This window comes from Astyanax mexicanus, chromosome 14, assembly GCF_023375975.1.
Source record: "Astyanax mexicanus isolate ESR-SI-001 chromosome 14, AstMex3_surface, whole genome shotgun sequence".
NCBI classification, from domain to species: domain Eukaryota; kingdom Metazoa; phylum Chordata; class Actinopteri; order Characiformes; family Acestrorhamphidae; genus Astyanax; species Astyanax mexicanus.
Window position 1 is genome coordinate 16,041,690 of NC_064421.1, and position 27,985 is coordinate 16,069,674.

General features: G+C 36.3%; 1 protein-coding gene and 1 long non-coding RNA gene across 2 annotated transcripts; one reads left to right on the plus strand and one right to left on the minus strand.

The window, feature by feature from the left end:
* Positions 1-235: 235 nt before the first annotated feature.
* On the minus strand, positions 236-27,671 carry LOC107197842 (uncharacterized protein C14orf132). Its single transcript, XM_015607884.3, has 2 exons — positions 27,427-27,671; positions 236-2,922 (listed from the first exon to the last, which is right to left on the minus strand). The coding sequence occupies exons 1-2, from the start codon at positions 27,451-27,453 to the stop codon at positions 2,689-2,691; spliced, it is 261 nt and encodes an 86-aa protein (XP_015463370.2). The 5' UTR covers positions 27,454-27,671; the 3' UTR covers positions 236-2,688.
* On the plus strand, positions 17,182-18,150 carry LOC125781122 (uncharacterized). Its single transcript, XR_007424269.1, has 2 exons — positions 17,182-17,354; positions 17,444-18,150. It is a non-coding gene; the product is annotated as an uncharacterized LOC125781122 (long non-coding RNA).
* Positions 27,672-27,985: the final 314 nt, after the last annotated feature.

The following is a 27,985-nucleotide window of genomic DNA, read 5'->3' on the forward strand; positions in this document are numbered from 1 at the left end:
ATTTTAAATTAATATTTGCTATCCATTGTCTTACTAACCAAAAAAAAACAGCATGGCATATTACAGATTCAGAAAATTTTCAGACTGTTTTACCTGTTGTACACTTTATTGTATGAATTTGATTTTGGATGGATACATTTGCCATTTTTGACATCAGTCACCCATAATGATGAAGTGAAACAAGTTTTCAGGAAGTTTTGATAATAAGTAGTCAAAAACTGTAATTCCTTATTCATAAAAGTATTCAGAATATTTTATTTAGTACTTTGTAGAAGCCTCTTATGAAGCAGTATCAGTTAAAGCTGTAAATCTTCTTGCAAATATGCAAATATGTCTCTACAAGCATTGCACACCTGGATTTGGGCAGTCCATCAAATTCTTCATGGCAGATGCTCTGAAGCTCTGTCAGTTTGGATGGTGAGCATCTGTGAATTGGCATTTTTTGGGTCCCTTCACAGATGGTCAATGGGGTTTAAGTCTGGATGTTGACTGGGGAACTCAAGGACATTCATTCAGAGACTTGGCTCAAAGTAGGCCACTCCAGTGTTGTTTTAGGCTGTATGATTCTTCAGACCATTGTCTTGTTGAAAGATTAAGTGTCAACCTAATGAAGCAAGTCTCTTAATCAATCAGAACTGAATTCAGTCATGTACAAAATTAATGTGAGTTTAATATTCCAAATATTGTTTGTTTAATTTATTGGACATTAAAAACATTGTACATTTCTGTTAAGAGATGACCAAAACTTCCAATATATTCATACACATTGTTTTTGTGGAGCCCTGGCCATCGATTTGACTCCAAAGCAAAGCTCTAGTGATTTCCCTCCAAGAACCCACTAGAGGTCTGGCACTGTGCAGGACCATTACTACAAATCTCAATGTGTCCCTTCTGGCCTTCTCCATGGCAACCCAGTCTTAAGTACATCTGTAAGAGGACACAATGTGTGCTTATGGCTTCTCCAGTGTATACCCCCCCACCACACACACAGTCCTCTTCCAGTATAAGGGGAACAGCTGGCTGAAAAAATAAGATATCTAAGAGCCAGGATGTCTCCATCAGTAGATTTCTTTCCTCTGGCTGGGGAAGAGTCGTTTAAAGTCTGTAATTAGGGAGGATTAATTGCCTTGGTAACAACTGGACCTACACTGATCGAAGTCAATTCTCCGAATGCGTAAGCCATCAAGATTTCTCGGTGAACAACACAGACAGAAATGAGCTTCAGCTCTGAATTTGAAGAGAGGGTGGGAGAAAGTGCCTGGTGCAAGATAGTGCTTTGCTTATGCAATCTGTTCCGAAAAGTTTTGGCAGTCGTTCACAAAACTGTGGCTTTTGATTCAAAATCCTCCTTGTTTTTTGCTCAGCTCGGTCTCAAAGAGGAATTAGTACATATGCAACTAAAAGATGATATCAGGATTTGTACAATGTGTACTAAATATAGGTCAATCCTCAAGGGCTATCAAATTTCAGGAAAACTCTTATAGTGTAAAAAACATACTATCATCTTTATAAAATCTAAGTTAAAGATCAGTTTACTTTCTTTTTCAATCAGAACAGTGGTATCTGAAGAAATGGAAGAGTACAACACTGCAATCACAAAATGAAACATATCTGACACCAATCTTTACAACTAAACTAATTAAACTTAAAATCTGATACTGTGTTTTTGTAAATTGCTACAGTATTGCAAAATGAAATATCACAATACTTCAATATATTGATGTTTTCTGACACCGTTTTCTGACGCAACCTTGGAAAGCTGAAAACAAATGATTTGAACAGAGAATGTTACAAAGCATCCACACCTCAAACCTAAATCTAAACCTAAAATTAAATGTCCCCTCACCCAAACAATAATCTAAACATAGCAGTAGTAGAATGTGAAGGTTGTATTGTTTCTCTATGAGTTTTCATTACATTAAGTTCTGCTTTAAAAGCTCCATAACAGAGAAAAGCAGCACTCTTTTCACAATTCATCTTTGCTGGGTTGTGTATTTGCAAAACAGCACCACCAGTGAACGGGAGCTCCTTGTCAATCATTATATACGAACAAAATGCAGCAAATATGTTTGTATAAATTGCACAATTTTTTTGTGTACACTTTATATACATTTATGTCTGTATTTTAAGACATTTTGTTGTTTCTTTAAGACTTTAAGACCTTTTTTTTTACAGTACCTGTATTGCAATAGGACACATTCTCTTACTATTTTACCATGATAACGAAACTAAGCTGTCAGTTCATCTACAAACTACTACTATATATCAAGCAAAACACCCTCTGAAATCCTTTGCCAGCAAAACAAGTACGTTCATGACTTAAAATAATGCCACAGCAGTGACCTGATTCGCTTTAATGTTTAAAGATTTGCGGCCCCTTCATCCAAATAATTGAGCAGCACTTCTCTTAATTGCTTCTCATACCTCCGGGGAACATTTAAGTAGGTCCAATCCGTAAAGCCCATTTAATTCCTTTGAACATCCTCTATACACAAGGACACTGCTCATTAATGCATGAGGTTTGGAGGCTTCCAGATAGAGGTGTCGGTGGGAAGGTTTCATCTGCGGGGATTGGTTTAGCTAAGAACCGAATAAACAATATCTCTGCCAGTAGACAGTATATGTATAATTCAGCACAGCCTCAGCCTCTAGAGCTGGGCTGCAGTGAAGCCTCTGTGAATGGAGGGATCAGAAAGTGAATGCGTAAACCACTCCCACAACCACAATATTCCCAATGGTGGCAACAATGGCGATCCACAGCCAGATAGCATCGCTGGACATGTGCTGCTGCTCGTCGTGCTGCGTCTGCACTGGGACTATGGGGGCTGCGTTCACGCTGGCAGACGAGTTGAAGAGGGAGTGCTCGGCGCTGTAGTCATCGTTGGGCGAAGAGTCCATAAACGCTCCAGTCATAACCGGGATCTGCAACACAGAAAGTTCATTACTATGTATAATCTTAAAATGCAAAAAAATATGATTAAAGCTTTAGTTTAAATTCTTATTTTTATTTTCAAGTGTTTAATATCCTGTTTTTAGGAAAATGGGCTGTTCAAAGGTTCCAATTATAAGCTTCGATATAGAACTTTCGTAATTCAAATAAATGCTTATATTGTTTTGTGTAGTTCTGCAGAAAATAAAAAACAAATCAAGAGCCACTTTGAAATGTTATCTACCCAATATCAGTTCATATTCCATCAGTGAACATGAATATGTAATGTGTGATTATGAGAGCTTTTAAAGTTTAACAAGCCTTAAAAATAATATACAGGTAATACACTGTATAAAAGTTATTAAAACATAGATCTTCACAACAAGAGGTTCTTCTCAGGCAGAGAATCAAATATCACTCCTAGTAGAACTTTATCTGTATAGTTATGTTGTTATGTAATTAAATATAAGACATTATTGGTCTTACGTCTTTATTATATGAACCTTCATGATGATCTCTCACACAAATAAATTCTTTAGACAGCTTTAAAAACTAGGAGCAGGCGCCGAGTGGTCCAGCGGTGTAATGCGCTGCCGCTATGAGCGGGATGTCGCAGGTTCGAACCCCCGCTCATGCAGCTTTGCCATCAGCTGCTGGTGTTCAGAGGGAGCACAATTGGCCCTGCTCCCTCCGGGTGGGTAGATGGCACTCTCTCCCCATCACGCTTAAAGGTGGCGCCGGGCGGCACGAGGCGTCTGTGAGTGGATGTATGGGAACCTTGCCGCTATGCTTTTCTCCGAGTGCGATGGCTGCTCAGGCAATGATTTATCAGCAGCAGCTCGAAAAAAGGGGTGACTGACAAGGGGTGGGACAATTGGATAACCAAATTGGGAGAAAATGAGGGAAAAATCAGAAATAAAATAAATAAATAAATAAATAAAAGCTAGGAGCAGATTTGCAAAAGTGACTTAAGAAAAAAAAACTTTATGCCTAAAAAAAACAGTTACAGGATTTTTAGCAGTGAAAAGTTTATTTAAGGCCTACACTTGCCTTTAGTTAGAAGTTAGCCTCCAAAATTATCAGTTTAAACTAAGGTCTTATTTCACCTGAACCTTTGATTGTGCTTTTCCAAAATTGTGCTCTTTACTCCACAGATGTAACAAAATATTGGAAATTACATAATTTTGTTAGTTCTCAAGGCTTAAAGTAAGCTGTGAAGTACAGCATAAAAGGAAAACACAGAGTTGTTATAGATTTACATTTTTTTTTATAAACTTCTTAGAACATTTCTTCAACATCCTTTGTAATAATTGTCTCGGGAAAGCGTTTGAGAATCTGGCCCCTGATACTGTAAAGCACCAGAAAGAGTACAAATAAAACTCTAATGGAACATATTTTGGAAAAAAATAGGGTGTCAATTGGTAGAACCTTTCTTGCTAAAAATGTTTTTAGGATTATATTCCCTCTTGCTTATTTTACTTGTACCCTAAGGCATTGAGTAATATGACCAAAACATGTCTAAAGTATTGGGTGTTCACAATACATCCACAATACATCCTCTGAAGCACATCATTATTACAAGCATTTTCATATGAATATTAAATTGAATATTTAAGCAATATTGTATCTGTCATGACATCCTTTGCAAATAGGAACAAATGTTTCATACCCCTGGAGTATACCACACATCCGAGGCTGCTGGTAGGAAGTAGGGCTTAATTAATGTGTGATAAATGTTTAAAGTGATGCAAGTTAAAGTGATTTATTGGTTAAGACAATCAGAGCTCTAAGAAGAGCAGGAGAGCAGGCTGGAGGAGCTCATGCATCCTCTCATATCCACTGTACATGCTGTATGAGACGGCCTAGTGCCTGAGAACACCACGGCCTCTCAAAATAGCAACTCTGACAGACGGCCCTTGTCAAAAGGGAAGCTCCAAACAATGCTAAAAATACCTCCCAGGCATGACAGGATACATTCAGCTACACGAGAACCTTCACCCAACCTGCAGCTTCATGCATGATGGGAAGAGACGTGAACAAATATTCTTGGACCATAACCTTGGAGAAACTGGAAGGCCCACGCTTTCAGGAATGAGAGATATGGAACGTTTTCTGGCACTGTAAAGCATGACTCATCGCTCGGTTATAACATATTGCATCAAAGGGACGATGGCTATTATTATTTCTGACATGGGTTTAGAATTTTATCACTTGTGTAAAGTAAATTATTTATTTATAGGAAAGTAAACCGAAACAGAGTAGCATTAGCTTATAATATACACTGTGTGGACAAAATTGTTTTGGATTATTTTTTTTTATTCATTTTTTCTTATAAAATTAAAAGGCATTTAAAAGAGTTGATTCTGTTTTTGCGGGAGTAACTGTCTCAACAGGATTTCTTTCTACAGGATTTTATAGCTTAGACTTATAACTTAGAGACTTAGAGCCCTAACTTACACCCTGCACAAGGTGCGTTGTGATGCTTATTGATATGTTATACTCCGGTTACAGTCTATTTTCACATATTGTGCCTGCATTGTTTAAATAGCAAAGGAGTTAGTGAATATACTCCGATGGCCGTGGTCTCGAAGTGAGGTGTGTTCAGGTGAATATCTGCCTGAAGTGAACCTAGACAGATATTTAGTGCTATCTTGGCAGCAATTTGTCACAGGCACATACCCAACACACTAATTGGTTTATTGCATGTTGTGTCCAAAACACACAGAATTCATACATTTCTTTTGTGCATTTAGAGTCATGCAAGGCATACTTTTCCTGTTGTTGTGATAGCAAAGGCCTATAGCTCTCTTATAGATTTCTAAAATAGGGCCCTTAGAGTTAATGAAGTTAAGATATTGGATGATCACCAGGCCACCCCACGCCTAGAATTTGTCATACTGACAGTAGGTTAATGTGTTTATAAAGATCTTCAACAGAAAGTCTTTTCTTTTCTACTCAGACTGAGTGTGCATTTGCACATCAGTGTCAGCAACTAAAAGTTGCTGAATGCATTTATTAGAAGGATTGTCCCCAAAAACGTGGACATATTGTGTATAGTATCACCGTTTAAACAAAAACATGTACTGTATCTTCAAATCAGCATCTTTAAAGAAAGAGGAACAAATATTCTTATCTTTCAGTGGAGTGTTTCCATTGTAGTCCATTCATCATGAACAATCAACACAATGTGAAAGACAGCTGCTGTGTTTAAATGATAACTTTAACAGAAATGAGGATGCACTACAAGTTTCTCTTTGGACAGTGAGGTTTGATATTGCACTTTTGATATTAATGAGGCCATGTTTTTTTTCACGTGCTTATAAAGAAACAGTGGGCATAAAATATTCACACTATTACAGTTGTTGTTTGTGTAATTGTAACAGCATTGCGGAGCAAAGTCAAATGAAACAGTGCTTGCAGATCTATTTTGCGGATCCCTCTCTGTGATTAACTCAAACCGATGGCTGTTATTGGCTATAAGGGACTTGTTTAGCACACAGTCATTACAGACGTGTCTAATAATTGCAGTGTTATTTTTTAGTTTGTTTGTTTAAATGCTACTTCTTTATTTATATATGTGTTTAAACTATTTATTGATACAGTAATAAAGGGCAGCTAGACTTAAACTAACATTAATCATTTGATCAGCACATTCTTTTTTTCATTCTTTTTTTGCACACTCTTTTAACACTATGTGGCACTAATGACCCTAAACACTAATTTTCACCATCCATTAAAGTCACCCCTGGAGTCAAAGGTGCTCCCTTTCCTCCTGTATCTGTGTCTACCAGTGATCTCCCAGCTCAGTACTCCATTGTCCAGAATGCACCACAAAAATACATCACTCATTCACTCCCTCACATGACTGATCACATGACACCTCCCAGACCACAATCCCCTGAGTATTGATTTCATCTGTTCCCCTTACTATATAGACAACTGCATTTCATTTACTACCAGCCGAGTATTAGATTTGGTTCTATCTGTCTATAAAAGTGTTTATTCTGTGTAAGAAATTAAACTAACTTTGCATATTATTAATGTTGACCTGCTCTTGATGTTAACTGTGGCCTGCTCTTGGCTTTATTTGCCAGCCTATATGACTTTTATGTTAACTCACCTGAAATCATTTGACCCCAACTCAACTCAACCCAGTTCAATAAAACTGTATGCAGTTCATCTGGGCCCAACTTAACAAATTAAAAGTCTGTACAGTTCCACTCATTTCAGCTAACTAACTGAATCAACTTAACTTATGAACTTAATGCAACCCACCTCGTCCCTCAGTCTCATCTAAGATCGTCAAATCAAAAGCAGTTGATGGATCTATTTTAGAACTCAGTGTTGGGGGGTTGAATACCCAACTCAGTTCAGTCTAAATGAATTCCATTCAAAATTCATCTAAGCTTGTTTTATAGCATTTTCCACGTTGACATTCAGGTAATTACTTGTTTACTCCTATCATGACATGAACATGACAATACATAAACATATTAACAAGAGTCACTAGAATATATATGCAAACATGTTCTTTGTGATTCACATTTGCCCAAAAATATTAATCCAGAAAAACAAAACCTCAGTTAGCCTTATCTAGCCTTTTCTCGACCTGTCTTCACATCATCCCCAGAGCAGGGCTCAGTAAGCGAATGAGTGGCCAAACTTTAATGTAGAGAAATGGCAGGTCTGCACAGGGCATCCCAAAGCACCTGGGCATTTAAGCCAGGGACCAGACGAGGTCACAGCCATTTCCAATGCTTTTAGGGTAGTGGTGCGTCAGAATGTGTTTGGGAGATTGGTTCACTAATAGACACATTAAAGCTGCCACAGTACATTAAAAGGGTACTCTACTGTGTTTTTTCAGCTTGAGCCCAAGATATATGAGAAAACACATATTCATCAATTTAATTTTAGCAGAGGAACAAATGAATGAATAAACTGGCATGTATATATTTTTTTTATGTAATGAACATCAGTCATTAACAGATGATGTTAATACTGTATATCTCTTATAACTCTTAAGCAATTTATTATAGCTGCAGATTTAAATTGCCAGATGGTCACAAATAACCAGAGGTTATTTTCCAGGAGATTCTAGGCTACTCAAATATATCTTAAAGAGTAACTACACTATTTAACTAATACAGTTTTACATTAATAGCTGAAATATGGTGCTCTAAAATAAAAAAAGTAAAAAAAAAAAGTATATATATATACTTTTTTTTATTAATATGATCTGGCCTTGAGGTCTTTTGTAATGAAGCCCAAAAGATTGGATTAACCGTTATGGCTAAGGGCTAAGGGCTAACATGCTCAATGCTAGAAAACAACTGCATTTAACAGTAAGGAGCCCCTAAGATATAGGTTACCTGAAGTAAATTAGTCATTGCATTTTGACATGACATTGATAATTGTTGTATTGGTTAGAATAAGTTCTGCTGTTTTATATGATGTGTGTATTATGTATGTATGTTACTTTGGTCTTCAGTTATGAGACATTTTGTTCGCCGTTTAAAAACGGAAAGCTGATTAATCAACTTCCTTGGTGCCCTTTTATCATTTATTTTATTTGTTATTACTGTTGAAGTGCACAACAGTAAAAACAGTAAAAAAAAAGTTGCAACAAGCCCAACTATTATTGGAAAATGCCCCAAATTCCACGTCACAGAGAAATACCTGACTTGTTTCATGTTCATCTTCAGGAAATTGAATGTCAGGTTTAATCAAGCATTTTTTAAGTGTAAACTGTACCCTATATCTGTGTCTTACAGTAACAATAACTTCAGAAAAAATTCACCTTTATTGTTTCTCAGCTTTGCCGTAGAGAGAACACAACACCAAAAGGCTAAACACCGACATAATAATGAAAAAGCAATGCAGTAAATTTGAACTCTTAAGGTTAGGTTAGAGGTTAGTACACTAATGCAAGACTTGAAAAGCTGTCTAGATTTATATTCTCAGGCTTATTGATTTTTTTTCTTGCAATGCCCACAAACTTTTAGAATCAACCCTAAAACCATTAATAAAAGGACTGAATCCCAGTACTGCTGGCCACTTGCATCAGACTCCAACTGTGACTGTAACTGAATAAGCTTTCCAGGCTACAGAAAAGGCATGTTCCATGCGGTGCATGGCTTGCAAATCAATTCTTTTCCTGTGGTGCATAGTAAGTCCACTGCCTTTGAGAACCAAGTGAAGCACCTTTTCTGAATTCTTCATGCACACACTGCTTGTAGTGAAAAAAAATCACCCTTAGGAAAGTTATGCTTTTCAAAATACTTCACCAAGCTGTAGTCGTTTCTGTGGATGTCAGGATTTATTAGAGTTTAAGGACAAGAAACTTTTCTCAAACAAACAACTCATAACTCAGGATTCTGTAATGTCTGGGTTTAAACGTGTGCAGGCAACTATATGACAAAGTCAATCCAGGACTTCATAAAATACATCCACATACTGGAAGCATGCTGTTTTTCTTTGCTGTTTCACTTGGTACAATCATCCTCAAAAAAATAGAATAGATATGACCAAAGGACTGAGAAGTGTCAGATTACAATGCTATTTTGCCTTTTCATGACACTCTGGCACAACTACCCCTTGAGTTGTATTCATGTCTATTGATTTCTTCTTTGTTTTAATGATGAGTGTATTTAGACCAAATGTACATTACTCTTCAGTTTGGGCCTTTATTATTTTGAGTGTGTACTGGTATTTCTTTTGGCACAGCAGCATCTTCTTTTGCAGTTTCTTTCTATGAGTACCGTGCTGTTCATGAACACTTGTTTTTTGCAGCTTGTATGGTCCTCTGTATTTTCTTTTGCTTCACCCACTTGCAATGCTCATACAGTTTCAGAAACAACCTTATCAATCAAACTAATAATTGGCCAATTAAACTACGTGAAATATGCAATATAATGTTATCCTAGTTGTGGGTTACATGTTTTTTCCTATTGTACTTGGGATGCCCTGGGAAGGTATATTTCCTTGGGACACCATCATCCTCTTTGAGTCAGTATTTCATTTCACAGGCAATTCTGAGATAGGACACAATGTTCTCTTTCTTTTCTTTCTTTGAGAAGTCCATTATCTCCTTTAATGTTTAGGCATTTTTCCTGCAACCCTTGATTTTTCTCACCATATTCAGGATTATTCGTAGTTCTCTTGGTTTATTCTTAATAGTCGATGTCGAGTCCTAGGCAGAGTACAACAGTCTAACCACATATTGATGCACACCCAGACCTTTAGCAATGCTTTTGGGGCCTGTTCTAGTTTTGTGCGCCTATTCAAGGCATGTTTTCCACTAACCAGTCTTTCTAGGGAAGAACATATTTATTGGTAACCTACTACAGTTTGGTATGTCATTTTTTTAATGGGAGAAGCACTCACAGTTCTAATTGTAATTTCACCTCTTTAATTAACATACTGTACTTACTACTTTATTTAGCTGTTGGAAAAGGCATTAACACAGAGAGGGACGTGCTAACTGTCGGTGTGTTATTTATTAGATAAATCATGCTTGTCTATAATTGTGATTTAGATAAAGACACGAACACATTTTATAAGGAAATAGAGCATCCATGCCATTTTAAAAACTTAACTTGCAACTGTACAAGTTTTTTGATTATACATGACACAGATTGAGCCAAATCTATTCCTTAAATTATTGAACTGTTGGAAAATACAGTAAATGTGAGTAGGCAAATAAATACTGCATGTCACAGAAGAAAACAACCAACAGGAATGAAACCTGTCTTACTCAGGAATTACTCAGAATGGCTGAGGATCATCTTTAATGTTGATTCTACATCATATTTCCATATTTCTGTAGCGTACCGCACACTGTGATGTCCAGTATTCCAAGATGCCAAAGGTGTAGTTTGGTGTCCTTAAAAACTATTTTGATATGAAATGGTTAATAAATTAATAATTATTATGAGATTTTACAATTTAGTCCAAGATCATCCATGTACAAGAAATAGACCTCTTATAATCTTTCCATGTAGGTTGGTTTAATCGCATTATGTCAAAAATAGAGAAAGCAAGTTTCTTGACTTTGTGAGCTGAATTTTATCCAATGGGATTTCTCCACAGGGTGAAATGCTTCCAGCAGACTTCATGCCTCAGGGTAGAGCATGAAACTGACAAAATAAAAGTAGCTCAGGTGCAGGAGTAGTACACAGTAATCTTACCTCACAGATACAAAAATACAAACTAAGTTTAACTCATGATATTTTTCAGTAGTTATATGGATTTGTTTGCTGGCTATTTTGTTTAATATTAAACTGTGTCACTGCTTGCCTAGTTATAACCTTTTTTTAAGTAAACCTATTTAAAACCTGAGCATTAAAATATTACATTGAATTATTTCAACGCCGGTTTTGACACAATGAAAAGGAGTCTGTGTGCAGCTTATTTAACAGTGTAAATTTATTCTTCCCTCAAAATAACTAGATATACAGCCAGTAATGTCTAAACCACCGGCAACAAAAGTGTGTACACCCCTAACAGACAAAACTCCTAAATGTCCAAACTGAGCACTGCTTGCCATTTTCCCTCCAAAATGTCATGTGACTCGTTAGTGTAACTAGGTCTCAGGTGTGCATAGGGAGCAGGTGTGTTCAATTTTACACTGTACCTCTATTTTATTTATTTTCATTTTTTAAATAAAACCAGAAGTGATCTTTCTATGGCATCCCTTTAAGGACCATTAAAATACCCTTCATTTTTTAAGGAGGTAATGTACAGTAGCTTTATTAGCTATTTCATGGTTTTTACAGTATCTATGAGTGCATGTTCTGGTTCTCTTTCACGTGTATAACCTTGTGCCAGTTTGTGTATCCCATGTGTCTCTGCCCCTTTAAGACTGCTCTCCATGTAGTCTGTGGGCTCTTCTGTTGCTGGGTTGATGGCCGTAGCAACGGATAAAATAATGGATTTTCCTAACAACGGAGGGATCCTGACAAAACAAGGCTGAGCTGATGTTGTTATTTTGGATGCAGTGGGCCACAGCCAGAGCCTCCCTTCATCCGTTTGTTTTTACCACAATAAAATGAGTCCCAGTGAAATCCCGTTCTAGATACACTACCTGTTATTATATATTTGGCATGTGCTGTTTATCATCATGTGTTTTGCAGGGGACGTTTTGCAAGATAAGGAAGAGATGCTCATTACCGGCAGCCATACACAACGTTAATAAATAAAAAAATATATATGATCTTCATTACACCTTGAAGTAAATGATGCTGGAAAGCCCAAAGTAGCCCATTTGTCTGCTGCCAATCTTTGCTCCACTGGATCTTCCTGTCTGCTCCAGCTGCATGAAATATTGAGCAACTTTAGGGTGGGGGTAGAGGAGATTATATTGGATCTCGGCTCAAGTGTGGCTCCGTGCTGTTTTGAAGCTCATTCGTGAAATGAAAAGCTCTTAGGAGAAAAAACTGCCCGTCTTTCATCCATATTAGGGCAGCATTAAAACTCCACAATCTCCACAGATGGATCATTGTAGCTGCTGATTCCTGGTGAGAAATGGTTTGTTTGTGATATAAAGACATTCACTGTGTTTTAGAAGCTTTTCCTTTCATTACAAATGACATAGACCTATATATATTACATATCTTTACCTGCAGAAACATAATCTAAACCGATTGAGGCCTTTGAGTTGCACAGATGAGTAATGCTCCTTCTTTCTACGAATGCTGAATGCATTACACTGGCTTTCTGGACAAAGGCCAGCTTATTCTGGACTGTTATTGGGTCTGTGCAGATGGAATAATGTTCCTGAACGTGTTCAGAGAGCATGATATTAGCACTGTCAGGCAGAGCCTTAGCCGAGTTTTACCCAGGGCAAGTATGGAAATTCTTCATACAAGATTAACAAACGCAGGGGTGATCTCTATCTAAATCACCAGGCACAGCTGAAGTTACTGTATTTTTCACACTATAAGGTGCACTTAAAATCCTTTCATTTTCCCAAAAATGGTCAGTGCGCCTTTAAATCCTCATGTATAAATTTTACCAGTCAGGTTTTAAGGAGCAGTAAAGCCACTCTGTGGAAGTACAGCGTAACCCCTGCTAGTACTGCTGGAGCAGTATTAGCAATAGCTGCTAACCATGCTAGCTCTTTCGCTGTTTAGAGGGAAGTATATCAGACTGTAGCCTGCCCATTTATCGCGTTAAAACAAGCTATGGGGGGCGAACCGCTAGCTAATATCGCCCAGGCTTACTGAAGCACTCAGGGTTCCTCAGTGTAGCACTGTTGAGCAGCATTAGCAGTTAGCCACAATATGGAATATAGAAATTAACACGGGGTCAAGAATTATACATACAGGGTAGAAAATATAGACAAAATACAGACAAAAATAATGCCCCCTGTAAAAATAAATAAAAAGCAGTTGTAAATGATTACTGGTGCGGCCACTCTCAGAGCAGAAGATTTTTGGTCAGGGTTGCCAGGTCCAACAAAAATATCCAGCCCAAAGTCAGTCTAAAACCCGCCCTTTAGCTTTAGCTATGTTAAGCTTTAGCTTAACTAGCCCAAAATATATGTCTGTCAGACGTTTGAAGCAAATGGCAAAAAAACTATGAGTGTATGACTTAGTATTTTGTTTATAAGGGATTTATTATCAGTATTGATATTTGTCTTTTATTAATAATTTTGTAACATTAGTGTTTTGTTTTATTATTTATTTTATAACAGTTTATATCCCAGTCAAGAACATTTAATAGTAACATAATTTGTTAAAAAATGATTGATTATATATATATAATCCAGATGTCTGTAATTAAAACTACTATCTATTCCATTGTATCAATAGATGAGAAAAATGGGTTAAGTTGCTCAGAAACCACTCACACTGCAGACAAATTATATATTAGCAAGATAAATGTAGTTTAAATATCTAATATTTCATATTTTTAGATTATTAAAGATTATTTTTTGCAAATTATTTTTTGTCGTCTTTTTCTTTTTACGAAAGCACATGTACAAAAAGCACAAGGAATTTTTATCATAGAAATCACCCCAAAATGAAACAAAAACAAAAAATAAGCAAGTGAAATGTAGCTAAAACTAAACAAAATTAAAAAAAGGGAGAAGAAAAAAGTCAAGCAGCTATTGAGAAAACAAGGCTCATCCTGTTCTGTCACATAGTCAAAGATTATTAACGTATTTTTATAGAAATTCATAACTTATTCCAAACTTCCTTGTACTTGTTTTAAGTGACTTTATCTACTAAAAGTGTTTAATTTTATTGGAAGATACTTATACTACATTCAGAAATTAGCTTAATAACTTATCAAGAAATAATGCTTAAACAAGCTAAAATATCAGCTAATGGAATAATAACCTTTTAGTAAATTAAATGGCTTAAAAGATAGAAATATAACTCAGATAATTTGAATATTTTTCCTGACAACAAATGCGAAAATGATCCATTTCTGATATTTAAACTAGATTTAAGAGGATTTAACTTACTAAGATTATACATTTTGTAGTACAAGCACAGCCAGCATCACAAAAGTTGGTATTTTTTCCACTGTACTATTAAAGATAAAATATCCTCCTGTGCTACAGTGCAAATATGTTCAGGTGAAAGAGTCCACAGTCAGGCTGCTGCTGTAGAGAAGCACAAAAAGTGTGCTGAAAGTGTGGAGCGCTGTGGGCCTGTGGGAGACCTGCTCACAGCTGAAGAAGCGTGCCTTTGTAGAATGACATATGTTCTGCTGTGGCATGCTAAGCATACACCATGCTGCTGAGCTTCAGGGACGGGTGAGTCCTGCTTTCACAGTCTCTTTCCTTTCCTTTTGAAAATTCCCCACAGCCCGCACCTGTCGGAGCCACACACAGCATATATTCCGTCTGTTCCTGCGGTTCTGACCCTGTGTCTGTCTTTGTTCCTCTCTCAGCAGAGGCCAGGATCATGTGGGTGGGGGTTTTGGGGGTAGAAGAAATTATTGAGACCGAGCGAAAGAGAGCAAGAGCGAGAACGAAGCCAGAAGCTAAAGTGAATCAAATGTTTTCCCGTCTCACATCTCGAACCGCTCATGTTTTAGTCTTCTCTACAGGCTCTATGAACTAGGCGAGAACGTCTCGTCTCCGGCACGGCGTCCTCTGTGAAAGCTTTCTGGTGTTTCTTACTACTACGCTCCTGTATTACTCTGTAATGAGGCCAGGATAAAAAAAAATCCTTTAAGAGTTCATTCAGACACAAAGAACTGTGTTCTTTTTTCAGTCTGACAAAAGGCAACTCAAGGCTGTTGCTGCCTCATAACCACATAAATAGTACATCAATCAGTACTTCTGCAGCCAACCTAGCTGCCTCTTTAATGAAGTATGTTGAGCTTTGGGTTATTTTGGGTTGTCTGAAATCAACACAGGGTGAATCATCAATATTTAAATATATATATAAAAATATACATAAACCCACTTAAATTATTAATTCAGTGTTGCTCACAGTTCTAAAATGTCTAAAGTGCACCTAGACACACTATACAAAAAAAATTCATGGGCAAAAAAATGACAAAATATATGTAAATTAAGACGTATGTGGTTATATTATGCTAAACATACTGTATCTGCCAATGTGTTAAGCAAATGTATTAAAATAAGTACGATTTATTGAAATAAGCAATCACAATAAGTCAAAATGAGGGAAGTAAGGCTAAAATCAAGGAAAAATCACAGATTTTATATCCTAAATTAATATCCTAAAGACACAAGAATCAGCATAACGTGACCAGTGAAATTTTTGTGACGGATTAAGATTATTGTTTCTAAAATAAGTAAACTAAAAATATATTTAAAAAAAAGATAAACAATAAGGCAATTTTTTGCTTTGAAATTAGATGACAATTAGATAACAAATTTTAACTGGAATATTCCTACAGGTTGGATTTTCATGTGTATAAATTTGGGGGACTACAAGACCAAGTCCTGATGACTGCACTGCACATCAACAGTAGTAAAAGCAGCAGTATTATACAGTTTATCATTATTTATAACTATTTGTGTCTCATTAAATCAGCCAGTACATATAGTACTATTCAACTCCTATCTGTTCAACTCCTATCTCCTATTCTTATTGTGTTTTGGATGTGCAAAACAGTTGTTATCTAGTCAACTGGTACTGTATAACAATGCTAACCTGGCACTATTTTGACTGGATTCACTATAAACCAATGGTAATAACTGTAAAACCAGTCTGGGTCAACTTTATGCAGTTTGGAAATAGTGTGCAGCTGTCTGAATGTTTAACTGGAACCACATCAATTCAGGTGTGACACAATTCCCATGTCTAAAGTTTGGGGTAAATGGAATGCAGCATCAGTTAATTACTTTCTTTATACAGTGAGTGTAATAAGGAAATCACTAAAACCACTGCCTTCAGGACCAGGTCTGACAAACCCTGATGATGCTTTCCAATTGTGTACTACACGTTAAAATTACATACTATAAACTAATTTGAATAGTGTGTGTTTAGTTCACACAAAGTATCAATGTACAAACCCACCAGCATACATCAATACAGGTTCTCTTGCTGCCATTACTGCAGCATTTGCATCATCCACATGTTTTTTTTAATATTGTTCCCGACATGTGTATATCTTCCCTTTCTGTTTCACACTGCATTGTAGGTTATAGTCTCCACTGTAACTATACTTAAAAAGACCTGTGAGTATGAGTATGTATTGTGGATATGTGAGTATACTTAACTATAACACTTTTATTTATACTACATATGTGAAATACATACTAAAATGAGTCAGAAACTACGTCGGAACTGCCAAGGTACAGGCCTGCCATGAACTAGAAGCTGCTAAAAACACTAATATATTACAATCTACAGCCAAGTTTTATATCACAATAGACTATCACCAAAAGGCAGCTTTCTGGATGTTCTGTATTTCAATGAGTGAGGTAATCAGCATAGGCCAGCATAGCTATACCTGCAGTACTATTGCTTCAATTTTCAGTTAACCAGGCCGTATGATCTAGGTGAAAGCTATTTATTCCTCGCCCTCCATAGACAGTGTTCACACAGACGTGCTTTTCCGTGATGCATATTCCTTGTTACACACTCATATGATGATTAAGATGATTGTAGAATACATAAACCCTTAAACTTATATTGAGCTTTTTTAAATGTGTGATGGCATGGACCTTTATTTTGCTTTTTGCTGTGTTCCACTTCCTGGAGCGGCCATTTTGTCTCTTCCTGGTTAGGCTTATTGTTGCTGTTTTCCCCCTTCATGTAGTGGCTAATTAGCAAAATGGTTTCTTCCATGCTCTGATTGGTTTAGGCCCTGTTAATTAGCCCCTTTGGCCTCCTTAAAGCAGACAACACATGCACCCTTGCTCTCCATTCTGATTTGCCCCTCTAGCTGCTGCTGGAAGCTCCTGTTTGAAGCCAATGCTGTTCATGCTTTTAAGGTAATGATTACTGTTTTTAAGTACTGGATTAAAAGCTAATGTGTTAGTATTTCTTATCTTTTGTGTTTAATGGCTGTTTGTTTTATTAGGATCAGTTCCTGACTATTGCCTTGATTTTATGTACGGTAGGCCCAGCCATTCGGGTTTTAAGGTAAAAACTAGTTCTTGTTTTTGTTCAAGATATTGTAAGTGATATTGTAAGTCTCAGTTTTCAATTTCATTTTTTTGTAGGACTGACCTCTAGCTAGCTGCTGTTTTGTAATTATTCTGTTTTATTTTGATTTGTTTGGAGATCGTTTTGGTTTATTTTGAGTATATTGGTTTGTTTGTTTGTTTTATTTGTTTCTTTTGATTAATATTATTTTGTATAATGTTCCGCTCAGTAGACTAAACTAGAGACTTTATGGGCTGTATTAAGTCACTGCCATCATAACACTTTTGCTAGTGGTTCTTGGAAGCCTGGTTGGACCTAAGAGTAACAATTAGGGAAATACTTTTGTCACTTTTTAAAGTGTGAGGTTTTAAGCTGTGAGATCTTTTGTTGGTATTTATAAACACGTGTGACTAATCAGATTTTTGGGTGTTAAATTTCCCTTTCTCTCTTGTCTACCTGTTTATCTCCAGGCCCCTTGGATGTGTGGATTTAAGCAGTGGTGTTCAGTTGCATAAAGAGCCCTGTGTTTTAATTGAATAACTATATTCTTGATTTGGTACCAGTGTTTTAATGAAAGTAAAAATAAATGTGAATGAGATTTCTATTTTGTGTGGAAAATAAATTAATTGTTTTGGAAACTTGTCTCTTTGCTCAGAAGTGAATCATTTTACTGTAGCAGTGTACTTTACTGGGTTATTTCTATAGCCAAGGCCAAGTGATATACATACTGTTACAAATGGCCTTTCCAAAGAAGTTCTGAACTTATCAAAAACCTTGTAAGAGTTAATTCATAACATATACAGTCTGATGACAAAGACAGATCAGGGTTGCTGGAATGATTACTCAAAATATGAGCTAAAGACTATAGAAAAATATGAATCATAATATATATTTTTTGCAGTGCTGTCAACAGTCTTTTAAATGGTATGACTATGCGGCTAATCCACTGCTTCTTTCTCAAGTCTCTAGGAGCTAATCTGACAGTGGACAGTTAGAGAGCTACACAGGCATAGCTAAACGCCATGCTAATCATTGCAGAGGATTTCCCTTTTTAAAATGCACGTCTTAGAAATACAGCAAGCCTCTGGAGTCAGAGTTACAGTATAATCCTCTTTACTTAAACATGTCTGTTAAAGAGAGAGAGGTTGAGAGAGAGAGAGAGGGGGAGAGAGAGGGAGAGACTGATGAAAAAGCAGAAAAAATGGCAATAAAATGAGGATGTCGGAAACTCTGACATTCAGTCAGACCGGCTTGAACTTTTTTTGTGTTTAATCCATTTTGTGTAAATTCTACCATTACTGCCTCTCTGTATGATTTACAGAAATAGTTTTATAAAATGAAAAGTTGTCTCTGCTCTTTGTACAATGCCAGCTTATGCACTTTTGCATGATTATAGAAAAATCATAAACCCATTAAATGGAAATTTTAACCAATTACACCTTTTTAAATGCTCATTCCCTGCATTGCCATTTGGTGCAAAATGAAAATGCATATTAAACTTGACACCACTTTCTAGTACTTTAATATGTAATTGAGATAATATGACAATTTTTTGATGTGACATCCTACATTTTTTACCAAAGTATTGGAACACCTGCTCATTCACTTCACCTGAAATCAAAAGTATAAAAAGTCTGTATTCTGCTTTTGTTAGAGTAACTGTCTCTACTGTCCAGCGATGCCTTTAAACAATATTTTGGAACATTGCTGTTAGGACTGGACTGCATTGTGACAAGATCGTGAATGAGGTCATCCTCAACTCCCCAATCTCAACAGTGGTCCACAGCTCATAGCTCGGGGCTTTATACCCCTGTAGTCCACATCTGGCATTAGACATTGTGTCATGTTCATGTTTATCTGTTCTAGAGACTATTTTGTCTTCTTTTGCCAGTACTTCTCTACAGGGACTAGACAAGCTGTGTTTGAGTAAAATGAACGTTGTTGTTTTATTTTATAAACTACGGACAACATTTCTCCCCAATTCCAAACAAAAAAATTGTAATTTAGAGCATTTATTTGCCGAAAAAAAGAAATGGCTGAAATAACAAAAAGATGCAAAGAAAACAGGTTCATATTCATGATGTTTTAAGAGTTCAGAAATCAACATGTGGTGGAATAACTCTGGTTTTTAATCACAGTTTTCATGCATCTTGGCATGTTCTCCTCCACCAGTCTTACACACTGCTTTTGAATAACATTTTGCCACTCCTGATGCAAAGATTCAAGCAGTTGAGCTTGGTTTGATGGCTTGTGATCATCCATCTTCCTCTTGATTATATTCCAGAGGTTTTCATTTTGGTAAAATCAAAGAAACTTTTTTAAGTGGTCTCTTATTTTTTCTAGAGCTGTATATGGCGTATTCCTGGTATACACGTCTATGTCCAAGCCTTTCTTTAAGATAACACTTCATGATCAATTTACATAGTGATATCATACTGCATGACATTTGGTTTGCTAGTGAAACTGCACCATATTCTTTATGCATAATCAATTGTACCTTTAAGAATAGTGATGTATTTTTAACACATCACTCACACTTACTATACGCATGACTGAATTCAGTGCTCCACCTGGGAATGGTATTACAAATGTAGAACCTTTTAAATAGTGAATAATAATAGTGAATAATGCTTTCCACCATTATTAATGTTTACAGTTTACAGCAAGAGAGACTCCATTACCATTACCACAAGTCTTTAAAACAGATGTGCGTATATAAACAGCTTTAAAATTCCTTAAGAAAAAGAAATGAACACAATAATGTTCTAGCCTAATGCAACATGTCTGCAGATTGTTTGTGGAGGAGAGAAGTGCAACAGAGACGCACAGGCGTAATGAGCTGCGAGACGATCCGACCTTAAGCAACAAGATGACCGAGATCTACTAATAGCATCACTGAATGGGTTTCAGGGGAGAAGAGGGAAAGAGAATGGAGTCATCAATAGAGCCAAGAAACCAGCCAGTAACTAATCCACGCTCCACATTGTTTACAGCTACAGTTACAGAATGTTTTCCATTAAAAACTCTATTAAACCTGATGAACATTTAGATTTAGATTGTATGAATGACATTAATTTTTTATATGAAATACCTGGCAGTTCAGAAACAGCAATGAATTTTCCGTGATATGTGACCCTAGCATAACTATACAACAACTAGGCCAGTATAACTTAATATTATTACAATAAGGGTCATAAATAACTACTTACAACAGTAATAAACATGTTTAACTTGCTAAATAATGTCTCAACCTGTTATTCATTGTCATTATTTAGGACATTATTATACATTACTCATTTTAAATGTGTAAAAGTGCTATGAATAACAGTGTATTGAAAATATAGTTTAAAAATGTGTAATGATTAATAATGTATTAATTATTATCAATTAATAATTAGTTGATTAGTCAACATTCTGTTGGATGTACTAATAACTTAATAATAATTTTATCCTTATTGTAAAGTGTTACCACTATACCTGTTATTTGAATGATTATGTAGAAGCATTACACTATTATTTTATCATTAAATCAGTGGCACACTGTAAATGACTCTAAAATGATGATAATATTGTTTAGAACATATTGATTTTTGCTTGATAATTCATAAAAAAAATGGTTAAAGCGACAGGCCTAACAACAGCAAATTATAGTTAATCCAGACACACTACACTGTAAACTCTGAAAAATGCATACACAATGCACACCTCCTTTGGTTTACTCCAGTCACAAGATGTAAATCACAACTAAAACGCAATATATTATAAATGTTTAGTCACAAAGTGAATTCTTAGTTAAAACTATGTAATAATAGAATAATAGAATAGCCACACTGTAACACAGTTTGAGTTTGCTTAAGCAAAGTTTGGAAATCAGTTGCCTCACTTTAACTATTTACTGAAAATATGCAGACATTAATTGCTATAGTCTGAGTAATTATGCTGATTTTACACTACACATCTGATTCAAAGTTAATTAAGTTCATATAATGATTCATTTTAGTGTTGACTAAGCCTATATTTATTTATTTATGTTTTTTCAAATTTCTCTGTTAGTGTGCTGTTGAGTGTTTTTGTGCAAAAGTCAGCATTCTGTTTGTGACTTTTACCACTGGTTTCAGTAATAATAAAAAAGACTGGTTTCCTGGACAAGGATAAACTGAATAAAGTGTTTCCCCACTGAAAGAGAAAAAAATGTGTACAAATAACCTCTTGTTTGGGAAATCAACCCTTAGGCTATGTTCAGACTGTAGGTAAACTGGGTTTATTTCTCAGGTCAGATCTGTTGAATCTGTTGTATTTGTGAGTTGTATCTGTACATGTTTTTGTAGTAACGTAGTTGGCATAAACTAGCAGCATTAACTTAACTTATCTTTTGCACACTGTTTGGATCCCTGCACCTTTATTCTTGATTTGATGAGGTTATAGTGGATTGCATTCAATAATGCAAAATACCAAATGCAAAAATCAACTTTGAGCATCCATAGCATCCAGACACCATGTGATTTCTGGCTGTTCAAATTATCAAAAATCAATCGACACACAATCTACAAATTTATGCCAAAATAGGTTCGGGCTGGCAGTGTGAACATAGCTGGTGAGTATTAAAGTGCTGAAAATGGTTATTTAAAGGGAAAGAATAATAACTTTTTGATCTCTAAAGACCTCTTTAGCATTCAGAAGATTCATGGCAGTTATTAGGGGATTTGAATGGGTTTTTTTTAACAGCTGAGCAGTTGCAGTTTTGTTTCTGCAGACCTCATTTTGACCTCCACAGTTCCCTTGAACTGCCATTTTTTTAAATATTTAATTTCACACTGAAGAAACCACAACCTTGGCTATTAATTACTGAATTTTTAACGTGGTATGCTAAGTTAGCATGGTATGCTGAGGCCCTCTACTCGAGAGTCACCATGGAATGGTTGAACTTAGCTTTCATGTATTTTGCGCTGTTCATTTTTTGTTTTTTTCTCAATCCATACTGCCAGCCACAAATATTGCTTAGTTTCCTAATTTTTATTTTTTTATTATCATTGAACATTGCAAAGTAATGCACAACTATATTGTTATTTTTGCCGCATATCTGGCAGTTTTTACGATATCAGTACTTAATCTGACTGTATAAATTGGGCCTGAATACAGCTTTCTCATCAGGCTTACAGTTTCTATAAAGCAACAGATTTTTCCAGACCTTTTCCTATAGGAATAAATGGATGAAAAGTTTGTGCACCCTTGTATTTGTACCATGATTATACAAATACAGCTCCAGCACCCAACCTGAAATACTGTAGCAATCATCCTGTAACACTAAAGCACCCATGTAGCCACACCATAACAACCACCTGGAATACCACAGCATCTGCATAACAGCAACAAAGTAATAACAGCATAGAAGCCCTGGAAACCACTTAGCAATTACATAGCACTTATTACATTGCACAATCATTCACACTGTTTTTTCCTTCAGTATAAATTGCTGCTATTCGACCAGGACTGTTTCTTTTTTATCGTTTCATCTGAAGATGAAGAATGTCATCATATTCACCTCCTATTATATCTTCAATATTAATATAAGCACATTCTTATGGCAATATGATCCCTTGGCCCTTTAGGTGACTTTTCTATTATATCTCTTTATGAGAAATCTTCACTGACTGGTTAGAGACACTGCCTCTTTAAGAAATTCCTGTGATTTATAGAGCCAGCAAAATTCAAATGCAGAGCCAAATGGGCTCCTAAATACAGTTCAGTCGAGGTGTGTATTAAGTTGCTGCTTGGCTGCCAGGTTGAAATAGCCTGTTAGGTTAATGTTTCTGCACCTTAAGCAATGAACTTGAATGTGCCTTTGAGGCTTCAAAGCTATTAGGTGTGTGATTTGAAAGTCATCGGTTGTTGAGTGTGTGCTGTTTATAGGCACTTTGTGGGCATGATGGGGAGAGTGGGGCCACAAATGAAAATGTAAATGGAGTGGCGTGAGTGGAAATCACACACCTTACCCCACAGGCTGGGTAGATTCTAGTCAGCTGAGGCGATAGTTACAACACCTGCTAATTTAAAGCTGTTTAATCAAAATTAACCTTCCGACTGAAATGCATTAACATGTCATTAGATACAGTAATGTACTGTACAATCAGTGATATGACAATGAACAAAGACACTGATGTACCTATTAGAGGAAAGCAGGCAACACAAACAGGTTTAAAATGAACTTTTAGTGTAGTAAAGTGTGATAAAAAGGACTTACCGTTGATGAATAGCACACCTTTGCTCTCCCACAGAGTTCCGAGATCCAGAAATTTTAACAGTTTGTCCAAGCACCCTTCTGACTGGGTGACACGGGGCAAAATCTGCCCGGATAAATATCTTTTTTCACCATTATTCAGGCTTAAAGTAGCTCCACACCTCTTTGCTAGAATCCCTGACATTTAAAATGAGGCATTAATTACTTAAAAAGTTAATAAAAATTACTGGTTACATCCTACAAAGCGAGATTCAGCTCCTAGCTCCGCCATTACTGAACTGAAAATAATTTATATATATATATACAGTACATACTAGCATTATGGGATGCAAACAGTGGTTTTAATAAGCTTCTTTTGCACTTTTTAAATTATTAAAGCCTCGTTTCAAACGAGGAATTCTCCGGATTCTAGCTAGGACCTACTTTGAGACTGGACAACAGTGGAAAAAGTGATTTATCGGGGCAAATTATGCCTCGTGTCACCCAGACTGAAGGGTGTTTGGGCAAAATTTCTGGATCTCGGACAGCTGTGGGAGAGCAGAGGTGTGCTATTTATCAAAGGTAAGTACTTTTTATCATGTTTTACTAAACCAAAAAACCAATTTTACACTGGAGTTCTCCTTTAAAAAGATAAATAATATATTTAAAATATATATATTACTTACATTAATTTCATCAGTGTTTAAAGGATGAACCCAATGCTTGTGTGTGTAAAACTTTAAAGGGAAAAGCTGTGCTGTTAGATGTAAACCAGATCAGAAATACTACACAGATTAAACCAGTCATGAGCAAAACTAGAGGGTAGTGAGTAAACCGGTCAAAAACAAAGAACCAAACAACCAGGCAAAGGCACACAAAGGGACAAACCAAGAGATGAAACCAATAGACCAAGTATGCATTGGACCAGGTTGGCAATACTTTGCAGTTGGTTAAACTAACAAAACAATTTTTGACCTTGATATTGTACCAAACTAACTTCAAATCAACCAGATGTTAGGTTTACATAAAGGAATATTTTATCTTTGCATTTTTTTAATAGATATAGTGTATGCCTTCTTCATTTTGTAATCATTCATCTGTTAAATCAAATCAGGTATTTGAAAAGAGCATTAAGCATTAATCACCATACTAGTGCAGGATTTGTTTGCAATATGCCAGAGGCGAAAGCAAACATACGTGAATAAATCTTCTTATGATAAGACATGACACGCTTGTATCACCTAAGCTGACTCAACAAATAAGAACTGTGAATGCATTGCAGTTTATTGCGTCAATAAAGTTATGTTTGTATTAAGTTATGTTTGGAATAAAAAAGGCTCATAATTGCAGCAATAAAGATAGAAAATGTGTTCACACTGATGGAAAAACTGCCACATTTTGTTCTGTGACTAATAAGAATATAAAGTCATTTTTTATTAGACAGAAATTGATTATAGAGGGTTTCTATGGTAATAGTTCACATTCACTGACTCACTCAAGTTGGAAGAAAAGCCACCACTGTTAAAATACACCATGTGGACAAAAATAATAGGGCACCTGCTTTAGTTGCTTCTTAGAGTTTCAAGAGTTTTTCCTGCTTTTGTTGAAGTACCAGTCTCTATAAGAATTAGATTGAATTCAGCATATAGCAACAAGAGTGTTAGGGAGCTCAGAATATTGGATGGAGCACCATCATTCCAAAAAACACAGTTCCACCGATTTATATCTTTATATATCACTAACCTATGACGGGCATTAGGCATGGAGTCAAAAGGTTTGTGTTTATCTGTTCCAGAGAGGCCCATTCTACTGCAATCCTTCATTATTTTTAGGGACTAGAGGAGCTGTATGTGTGCATTTGTACATTTGTATCAGCAATGGGTGCAACATATAGTTAAGTAGCTGAATGTATCAATTAAAAAGGGTGTCCACAAACATTTGTATATATAGGGCCAAATCTTACACCCTGTGCAAGGTGCATTGTGATGTTTATTACTATCTTACACCCTGCCAACAATCGTGTTTTTTAAAATAGCCAAGATGCTTGTGAAAATATCTATGCAGGTGGGCAGGTCCCAAAATAAGGTGTGTTCAGGTAAATGTCTGCTGTTCTGCTTTCATGGCAGTGCATTGTCAACACAGGTGCATGTCCAAGATGCAAACATCTCTGCTTGTTGCGCACACGTGGACACACAGCTGTGCACAAACCTGTTGACTTTTACATCAGCAATAAACAGAAACAGAAGTAGTGTTCAGTAGGTGCGTCCAGGTAGCTGCGGCATTGAAATATCAACGCCCAACAGTCATAGTGCACCTGGCTCTTAAAAGGGAATGGCAACACACCTGTGATTAATTTAGAGAATTAGTATCTGTCTTTTTTCTTCAAATCGTGCAAGGCATACTTTTTCTGTCGTTACGACAGCAAAGACACACTAATAAGCCCTAACTCAAGATGCGCAGTGCATGGTTGATGGCTAACCTATAGATTGCTAAAATAGGGCCCATACTATTTTAAATGTTAGTTAAGACAGATCTGAAAAACTGAATTTAAATGACATAAAAGATGGTTGGTTCTTAGATGCTCAAGCTAGTATTACTAGTATTATTAGAAAGTCCTTACTTTGGGCTTACATTCTCCAGATTACTGAGTTTTCATTATCGTGACTCAAGGCAATGTGCTTTGATGCAGACAAAGACACAAATTGTGCCCAAATGAACTCTAAAACACCTTTCACTATTAACCTTTTCTCTGGCATTTACTGGTAATTAAGCAAGAGGGAGTTAAAGGTGAATGCATGCCAAAGTTAATGAGCAGTTTATCTGCATGAGACCTGTTACAACAATGGTTCTCCAACCAGCCCTTAGGGACCCTTAAAGAGTTCAGGCTTCTGTTACAACCCAACGCATTAAAACACATAAAGATCATCTAGGGAAACACAATGGATAATCTAGGGGTCTCTGGTGTGAGCGACTGCAGTGCAATACCTGAGTAACTACAGAAAGTGCTCGAGTGTAAACAATATGCTGTAAGTTAGCAGCCTTTACTGTTGTAAGTTATATTATTTCAATTGCTTTCTTGAATAAAAAAGTAATTTTTTATGTAAAATTGTTAAAATAAGAAAAGAAAGAAATGTTGACATAAGTTTTTTTGTACCATTATACCTTTAAACAGCTACATGTGTAAATAATGTTGTAAATAATGTGAATAATATCATAAAATGGTTTGGCTCTGGTTTGTGTGAATAGGGTTTTCAATGGAGCAGTTATAAAGGCAATATCAGCAATGTAATAATCAATAATCTCAACAATACATTACATAATTACAATAACAGGTAGAATCATGCCATGAACAACTTTACCAGCTAGACATCTGAATGAGTGTATAAAGAATGCAGTAAACCAGTAGTAGCATCCTGTGCCCTATAGAAGTGAGAGTTCCCTCGCTCCTGACACACCTGCTCTACCTAATGAAGGAATTAACGAGCTCCTTCTGAGGTGAACTGGGACACTATAACTCCAGGACCAGGGTGAAGAACGACTGCTGTAGACTGTAGGAAGGAGTGGAAGGAAGCTGGAAATAGAGCACAGCCTGGTCCTCACTTCTTGCTCATATAAAACTTATCAACCAGTTTCCTCAGTGATCTGAAGAGTTCTGTAGAAGAATTATATATTGATATAAAAAAAATGCAGTTTCTTCTTACCTGTGCTGCCATAAATGAAAGATCCATCTTGTTGAATTGTGACTAATCTCATCCAGCGAGGAGGTAAAAGCTGTGCTTGTATCAGGCTGTATTCCCAGAGCAGCTCATTGGGCTGCGTGAGGTTTGAGAGGAGTTCAGGATGCTACTGATCCATCACTAAACCAGCTGAAAGCTACTGAGAGGACCGCACGAGAGAGAAGCGGCACAGAGTGTGGAGAGACTGAGAGTAACATACACTCGCTCGCTCACTCACCCACTCACCCACTCACTCACTCTCTCTCTCTCTCTCTCATGCTCTCTCTCTTCATCTTTCTTTCTCTCTCTCTCTTATTCCAAAAGAAGCCCATTCCCACTACATAAATATATAAATCCTCTCCATTCCAGAAACATGAATCTCAAATCAGAAATGTTCTCAAAATAACAAGGAATCAGGAATTTGGTTGGTCCATTAAAGATGCCTCATAGATGCTCAAATCTAACATTTAACTCCATGTCTATTAAATGTTACTAAACTCTAAAGTAAAATTAAATTATCCTCCATTAAATGTTACCCTATCCA

Coding starts and splice junctions, on each gene's coding strand:
- LOC107197842 (XM_015607884.3), bottom strand. CDS start 27,453: ATGGATCTTTCATTTATGGCAGCACAG. Junction 2,923..27,426: donor TTTCATTTATGGCAGCACAG/GTAAGAAGAAAC, acceptor TCTGTGTTGCAG/ATCCCGGTTATGACTGGAGC.